This window comes from Lithobates pipiens, unplaced genomic scaffold (assembly GCF_037356315.1).
Source record: "Lithobates pipiens isolate NorthernLeopardFrog02 unplaced genomic scaffold, aLitPip1_a1.2 Scaffold_27, whole genome shotgun sequence".
NCBI lineage: Eukaryota > Metazoa > Chordata > Amphibia > Anura > Ranidae > Lithobates > Lithobates pipiens.
The window spans coordinates 208213747-208222703 of NW_027507788.1; the positions used below are offsets into that span (position 1 = coordinate 208213747).

The 8957-nt window shown below is 43.7% G+C and overlaps 1 protein-coding gene across 1 annotated transcript; it reads left to right on the top strand.

Annotated features, from left to right (window-relative positions):
* The first annotated feature begins 7284 nt into the window (after positions 1-7284).
* Positions 7285-8238, top strand: LOC143933014 (olfactory receptor 5V1-like). The gene has a single exon (XM_077455930.1). It carries the CDS (start codon positions 7285-7287, stop codon positions 8236-8238), a length of 954 nt encoding a protein of 317 aa, XP_077312056.1.
* Positions 8239-8957: the final 719 nt, after the last annotated feature.

The following is an 8957-nucleotide window of genomic DNA, read 5'->3' on the forward strand; positions in this document are numbered from 1 at the left end:
TCCTGTTCCAACATGACTGCACACCAGTGCACAAAGCAAGGCCCATAAAGACATGGATGAGTGAGTTTGGGGTGGAGGAACTTGACTTAGTCCTGACCTCAACCCAATATAACACATTTAGGGTGATTAGAGCAGAGACTGCAAGCAAGGCCTTCTCATCCAACATCAGTGCCTGACCTTACAAATGTCAACTCAATATTGTGCCCTACAGACTAAGATTGGGATGCCATTAAAGTTCATGTGTAAAGGCAGGCATCCCAATACTTTTGACAATATAGTGTATGTAGAAACCAACTATATAGTAAATTAAATCATAACTTTAAACTTTATTATACAACTTATGATTTTCACTTGCACTGTATATCTGCAAACTATCAGCATTTTAAATATTTTTATAACCACTTGTGGACTGCACGCCTTCAGTGTACTGTGAACGTGTAGCCCACATGGGCATACAGGCTATGTGCCCGTATGGCAATGCCTGCTTCCGGGTTTAGGGACATGCATGGATAAAAAACAAAGATCTGTAGTAAAAAGCAGAACACATACACATTGTTAGGCATACATTTAACCCCCCGATCACCCTAGATCAGGGGTAGGCAACCTTAGAGGGGTGGAGATCTACCTGAACAACATGGGAGAAATCAAAGATCCCCGGGCTCAATGTACTCATTTTGGGAGGTAACCTAGCAAGGACATTAAAAAGTAATGCTGTTCTGAAGAAAACTTGAGTCCAATTCACTCCCGGATCACGTGGTAATGTGGCACAGACTCCTGTGCATTTAATAATACAATAATAATACAAATGTCTGTGTAAAAATATAAACTTATCCAGATCAGGAGTGTTTAGCCCAGCATTACAGATCAGGAGTATTTAGCCCAGCATTACAGGTCAGGAGTAGGTAGCCCATTATTACAGGTCAGGAGTATATAGCGCAGTGTTCACAGGTCAGGAGTATACAACTCAGCATTACAGGTCAGGAGTATACATCTCAGCATTACAGATCAGAGTATACAATCCAGCATCACAGAGCAGGCGTATACAGCTTAGCATCACAGGTTAGGAGTATACAGCTCAGTATCACAGGTCAGGAGTATACAGATCAGCATTATAGGTCAGGAATATGCAGCTCAGCATCACAGGTCAGGACTGTACAGCCCAGTATTACAGGTCAGGAGTATACAGCCCAGCATCACAGGTCAGGAGTATACAGCTCAGCATGACGGGCCAGGAGTATACAGCTCAACGTCACAGGTCAGGAGTATACAGCTCAGCATTACAGGTCAGGAGTATACAACTCAGCATTACAGGTCAGGAGTATACAGCTCAGCATTACAGATCAGGAGTATACAGCTTAGTATCACAGGTCAGGAGTATACAGCTCAGCATCACAGGTCAGGAGTATACAGCCCAGCATTACAGGTCAGGAGTATACAGCCCAGCATCACAGGTCAGGAGTATACAGCTCAGTATCACAGGCCAGGAGTATACAGCTCAACGTCACAGGCCAGGAGTATACAGCTCAACATCACAGGTCAGGAGTATACAGCACGCATTACAGATCAGAGTATACAGCTAAGCATTACAGGTCAGGAGTATACAGCTCAGCATTACAGGTCAGGAGTATACAGCTTAGCATTACAGGTCAGGATTATACAACTCAGCATTACAGGTCAGGGGTATACAGCTCAGCATTACAGATCAGAGTATACAGCTTAGCAATACAGATCAGGAGTATACAGCCCAACATTACAAGTCAGGAGTATACAGTTCAGTATTACAGGTCAAGAGTATACAGCTCAGTATCACAGGTCAGGAGTATACAGCTCAGCATCACAGATCAGAGTATACAGCTTGCTACTGTTTGCCCTTCCCTAACGATCAGTTCCTTACCTGCTTGTTCAGACATGCTGCTTTCAGTCCCCTCCCCTCACATCTATACAGAGCGCATGTGTGAGCTGTATAAAATGGGCGGGACGGATGTGAGGGGAGGATCACAGGAGTCAGTGAAGCCATGCTGCAGAGTGGCTGCTTGTGTATGCTGCTATGCATGGGATTCGGTAAGGAACTGTTTTGAGGGGTCGGCACTGCAGGCACAAGATCTACTGGTCACCCTTTCGCGATCGACGGGTAGATCACCATTGACGGGTTGCCGACCCCCCGCCCTAAATGTTGACCCCATCCAAGCCAGTGTCATTAGTACATTTACAGTGTATAGTATTAGCAATGATCACTATATTAGTGTCACTGGTGATGTCAGTGGCAGTTAGTCAGTCCCCCTGCGTCAGTTAGTGTCAGTTAGTGATCACCGCCATTGCTAGTTTTTAGTAGTTTGTAGATGCTATAAATTTTTTACGCAAACCAATCAATATACACTTATTGGCCCGTTTTTTTATCGAAAACATGTAGCAGAATAAATTTTGGCCAAAATTTATGAAGAAATTCAATTTTTTTATATGTTTTATAACAAAGTAGAAAATGTAGTTTTTTTTAAAGATTTTCGGTCTTTTTACCTTTATACATTAAATAATAAAAAAAAGTGGTGCTCAAATACCACCAAAAGAAAAGCTCTATTTGTGTGAAAAAATAAACAATTTGTTTGAGTACAGCGTTGCATGACCACACAATTACCAGCTAAAGTAGCGCAGTGCGGAATAGGCCTGGTCATGAAGAGGGTAAAACTCACGCTCAAGTGGTTAATCATAAAATGATGTACAGATTAGAAATAAGGGATTTCTTTTCAAGGAGGTCTTGTATATCAGTGTACAACTTGCAATGAAGAGAAGCTTGTGGCATACTTTTAATTGTGTTTTACCCTTGTTTTCCTGGTTCTATGGAAGCCAATAATATACAGTATATGCTGCTCTCTTACTTCCTACTGTCTTCTAGAGATTTCTAGAACATAGTGGGAGGGAGGACAAAGGTCTGCAGCCTGTAAATTTATGGGACTTCAACCAATCTCTGGGGGGAGGGTGACCAGATGGTGGCAGGAGAGCCCATAAATAGTCTGAGGCCTGAGAAGCAAAGGGAGATTCCTAGGTCCAGTTCTGCAGAAGGAGACCCATGTTGAGAGGTCCTGGCCCCCTGGGCCGAAGTCTGGAAGGAAGCCAACCTGAAGACACCAAGGTCCCAGCTAGGCTTAGCTGTGGGGCCTATTTTTAAGTCCAGTCCAAGTATCCAGTAGGGTCAGAAGAAGCTCACGGGACCCCCCTGGAGTGGGGGCAGATTGCGGCATGAGAGCCCATAAATAGTCTGAGGCCTGAGAAGCAAAGGGAGATTCCTAGGTACAGTTCTGCAGAAGGAGACCCCTGTTGAGAGGTCCTGGCCCCTTGGGCCCGAAGTCTGGGAGGAAGCCAGTCTAAAGACACCAAGGTCCCAGCTAGGCTTAGCTGTGGGGCCTATTTGGAAGTCCAGTCCAAGTATCCAGTAGGGTCAGGAGAAGCTCACGGGACCCCCCTGGAGGGGGGGGGTAGATTGCGGCAAGAGAGCCCATAAATAGTCTGAGGCCTGAGAAGCAAAGGGAGATTCCTAGGTCCAGTTCTGCAGAAGGAGACCCCTGTTGAGAGGTCCTGGCCCCTTGGGCCCGAAGTCTGGGAGGAAGCCAGCCTGAAGACACCAAGGTCCCAGCTAGGTTTAGCTGTGGGGCCTATTTGTAAGTCCAGTCCAAGTATCCAGTAGGGTCAGGAGAAGCTCACGGGACCCCCCTGGAGGGGGGGGGGCAGATTGCGGCAAGGGAGCCCATAAATAGTCTGAGGCCTGAGAAGCAAAGGGAGATTCCTAGGTCCAGTTCTGCAGAAGGAGACCCCTGTTGAGAGGTCCTTGCCCCTTGGGCCTGAAGTCTGGGAGGAAGAGAGCCTGAAGACACCAAGGTCCCAGCTAGGCTTAGCTGTGGGGCCTATTTGTAAGTCCAGTCCAAGTATCCAGTAGGGTCAGGAGAAGCTCACAGGATAGAGTCGGGAGGAAGCTACGGGAGAGAACCCAAGTTGTCCAGAGGCGGTGCAAGTCTACATCTCCCTTACTAGGAAGATCCTGGTGGATATCGGCAGGAGGCAACCGATGATCCTGTGACTAAGTGAGTACAAGAACCCAGTGCTGCAAGTGTGACAGTGTCATGCTTTGAGACTGTAGGAGGTGTACAGGTCACAGAGAGCTTAGAGATCCTGTGAGACATTACTTTATCAAAGTGCAGCCAGAAGTTGTACCGTACAATCAGGAGTTGTGCAAAACCACCAGGAGCCATGCAGAACAGCCAGAAGTTAAGCAGTTCTCAAGTTCTACAATTTTACAGTTCTGGGGTATCCCATGCTCCCTATCCAAGTTCATAGTTCCCCCAATAAAAACACAAAAGTAACCCCTAGACTGATCTTTGAACCAGAGCAATAATACCAAAATATGCTGTGTGTCTGGCTGTATCTGTTTTGAGGGGGGAAGGAAGACTCAAATTACCAGAGGCCTTTTAGGGGGTGAGCTACAGTATGTTACTTTAAAATTTCACAAAATCTATACTCTGTGCTGGAGGTGACATGTTTAATATAAAAATAGGAGTGTTGAACTGTGTAGCACCCTCTAGCTAGTGTGCTAGATGTATATAGTTTAGTTGTTAGTGTAGGTAAATAGTTCTGGCTGAGAGCCAGGCCTGTGTTGTGAATCTGAGTTGAATGACTCAGGGAGGCTGGATGACTCATCTGACAGGTCTTCTGGTGCCTCCCCCTGTTTCCTGGAAACCTTGTGTCGGGGCTGGGCTCAGCCTTTCCTTCTCTGAGCTGGCCGCTCAGCTGTCGGCTAATTGCCGACTCCTATCTCTCCACAGTGACTCACCTGTTGATGATATTCTGCTTGTCGGTCCTGCTTACTTAAGCCATCCAGCCCAGATGATCTCTGCTTTCACCTAGGTCAACATCATAGAGACTTTCTCCTGCTCTCCTGTTAAAAACTTTCTTGGCTGACATTCCTTCTGGCTCCAGATCCTGCTTGCTGTTCCACTACGCTGATTCCTGGCTTCCTGACTTTCTGGCTTGTCTGACTATCCGTTCCAGTTACCGAACTTTAGCTATGTTTTGACTACGTTTGTTGTATTTACTTACATTATTAAACAAGTGTGATTTAACTGTATTTCTGTCTCGGTCTGATTCATGGTTTCTGACACCTTGGAAAAGGTTCTAAATGTAGTGGGTGGAGGCTAGGAGGGGCTGTCATGCATATCTATGAGGACCCTGGCCAACCCCCCAGCACAAATGGTCTGAAAGGGGGCAGCTCACCTCATAAATAGGTATGAATCATGCTAGTAGGGCAGTCGAGTGGAAGATGGAGATGGGGTGTTGAGGAGGCTGTCAGAGGCCCTTGCAGGATGCCCCCTAGTCTGGGTGGGTGACCTCGGGCCCGGGGCTTGGGTGCTTGAAGATTCCCCCTACAACACACAAAGGAAACCCCTACTAGAGGCATGGGAGCAAGTAAGAGGCCAGCAGGAGCGGGTCAGCATGTCTGGGATTTGTGAGGAATGCTCTTATTTAGTGGATGCCGCAAGCACTTTCATGAGACACCAGCTCATGTATATAGACTAAAAGTAAAAACGGTGGTGCTGCGCTTCCAAAAAAATGGGACCTTACACGAAAATGTTATAGAGCTAATTATTCAGATGGAGATATGTCAGATGGTATATATTCAAACTAGTATGGTAAAGTAGTAAGGGAGAACTCTTATCCTAATGTAGAAATTCTTCTATCAATAGTGCCTGCAACAGTGTGTACACAATAATTAATAACTGTCACAATCCCAAGTGCAACTTATATCTCTATGATATAAAAATATAGTGCTAAGTGCAAAACCACATACAGTGGTCTAACTATAAATCAGACTTCTATGACAGAAAGTGCTGAGTGCATCATAGCAAAACCAAAGTGACTGAAATATAAACATTTACTGGCTACGTAAGCGCAAACTAGTGACAATAATAAAGTGCAAAAAAATGCAAAACTACAGTGCAAAAAATGCAAGCAAGCAAAAATAAAGTGCAAAAAATGCAAGCAAAGTGCTTAGTGTAACACAAAATATTAATAAAAAACATATAATAATCGAGCTATAGAACAAAACTCCATAAACAGAAAGTGCTGAGTGCAAAAAATTGGACTATATCCAGCTGTTAATGACGTGAACACAGTCCCGTGATGATGTCACATAAACATCTAAAGTGATTCTGTGCTGGGAAATGTCTCAGAGGTTCTTCCTCCACATAAGTGATTCCACGCATAAGTGTGCACACTGGGTAATTACCTTCCCGCTATATAGAATATAGCGTATATGCAGCCTCCTCTTGGATATACCAGGAGTCCCAGGAAAGGGGGTGGAAGAGGGGGGCCTCAGGGGGTCACTCTCAGATCTCCGTCACAATATACTCTAGCAAGATGTTCCAATATAGCTCAGAGAATAAGTATAAGAGCAACCATAGTGTAGTATGTTTTTTAAAAATCACTACTTTATTAAAAGGTTAAAATTACTCACAAATGAAATGGGGTAAATAGGCAGCATTAGCAGCAAAACAGTTCAAATTGACCGCTCTGGTGCGAGCGTCACTTCCGGTCTCCGTATCCTACGCGTTACATCACTTGCAGTGACTTCATGTGACATCATCACGGGACTGTGTTCACGTCATTAACAGCTGGATATAGTCCAATTTTTTGCACTCAGCACTTTCTGTTTATGGAGTTTTGTTCTATAGCTCGATTATTATATGTTTTTTATTAATATTTTGTGTTACACTAAGCACTTTGCTTGCATTTTTTGCACTTTATTTTTGCTTGCTTGCATTTTTTGCACTGTAGTTTTGCATTTTTTGCACTTTATTATTGTCACTAGTTTGCGCTTACGTAGCCAGTAACTGTTTATATTTCAGTCACTTTGGTTTTGCTATGATGCACTCAGCACTTTCTGTCATAGAAGTCTGATTTATAGTTAGACCACTGTATGTGGTTTTGCACTTAGCACTATTTTTATATCATAGAGATATAAGTTGCACTTGGGATTGTGACAGTTATTATTGTGTACACACTGTTGCAGGCACTATTGATAGAAGAATTTCTACATTAGGATAAGAGTTCTCCATTACTACTTTACCATACTAGTTTGAATATATACCATCTGACATATCTCCATCTGAATAATTAGCTCTATAACATTTTCGTGTAAGGTCCCATTTTTTTGGAAGCGCAGCACCACCATTTTTTCTTTTATCTACCACATAGTTTCTATTCAAATACATACTATAATGAGTGACTTTTTTGCTTTAGATGTCCTTTACCCCTTTGCACGTGTACAAGAACCAGACAATGGTGAAGAATATTCTATTGTTAAATTTTTCCAATGATCGTTTCTTCATCATCACCTTTTTGTTATCCCTCATTTATTGCACTATCCTAATTGGCAATTTCTGCATTTTTATCATTATTAGGGTTGAAACACATCTGCACACACCAATGTATTTCTTTCTTAGTAATCTCTCTGTGTTGGACATTTGTTACTCCTCCACCACTCTCCCAATCATAACATTTAATTGTGCGACAGGCAACAAAAGGATTTCCTTGGTCAATTGTATTGCACAGTTGTATCTGTTTGTCTCTCTGGGTGGGGCTGAGTGTATTCTTTTGGCTGTGATGGCGTATGACCGTTTTGTTGCCATATGCAACCCATTACGTTATCCAGTGGTCATGAGAATAAAACTTTGTGCCGGTCTAGCAGCTGCATCATGGTTGAGTGGCTTCTTCAATTCTATCCTTCATACGGTCATGGCTTCCAAACTTGAATTCTGTCAGTTGGAGAAGAGTGTAAATCAATTTTTTTGTGATGTTCCATCATTGGTGCAAGTAGCCTGTAACTCCACCAAGGCCAGCAAAATATTAATATATGTCGTTAGTGTGTTCGTTGGCTTTACCCCATTTCTTTATATCGTTATAACCTACATCCAGATCATCTCCAACATCATGAAGATCAAGTCTTCTGAAGGACAATGGAAGGCCTTTTCTACCTGCTCCTCCCATCTTATAGTAGTCACATTGTTCTTCAGCACGGGTATCTTTCACTATGTTGGACCAACAGGTTACTCCATTGAGCTGGAAAATGTAGCATCTCTGTTGTACAGCATTCTGACGCCAGTTGTAAACCCAATAATTTACTGTCTGAGAAACAAAGACGTCAAAGGGGCTTTGAGAAAATATTTCTGGAGAGTTTATTTTTTGATTTTATGATAACTGTGTATTTTATAATGCTGTATTACTCTGTATGTTTGTTTTTGTCTCAAGGAAGCTGGAGCAGTACACCTTGGCAAGGAGAATTTGCTATGAAGAACAAATGTCTGTAGTGCCTATGTTCAACATTTAACTGTATCTGACCACCTTACTCTAAAGATTAAAGCAACTCTATCACCAAGAAAAATAATTGTCAAAAAGTGTGACCTGCCAAAGCTGAGGGTTCATACCCACCTGTCTTGCAATCTATGACAGCTTAAAACATCTTCACATCCAACGCACTTCCAGGAGTGTCAAATGCCTGGTCCCCTGGTGTGCTCTGTGGTTCCTCTCACCAACTCCTACTGCCGCGTACACACGAGCGGATTGTAATGCCGCATACACACGAGCGGATTGTATGGCGTACTTAGTCCGTCATACAATCCGACGGACAGTCCGTCGTACTTTCCACTGAACGGACTTGACCACACACGGATACACAAACAGTCCGTCGAAAGCTTGCGCGATGACGTGTACAGCATGTACGACGGGACTAGAAATAGGAAGTCCAAGACACAGCAAAGCACCCTTCCGCCGTGTAAATCCTTTCTGGGCATGCGCCATTCTTAGTCCGTCGAACTAGCATACTGACGACCGTATTGTCCGCTGAAACCAAAGTACGACGGACAGAATTTCGAAAAAACTGAAATACTTAGTACTCCGGACTGCACGCTGAAAAA

What these genes read in the sequence shown, in the direction of transcription:
- LOC143933014 (XM_077455930.1), top strand. Translation starts at nt 7,285, where the DNA reads ATGTCCTTTACCCCTTTGCACGTGTACAAGAACCAGACAATGGTGAAG.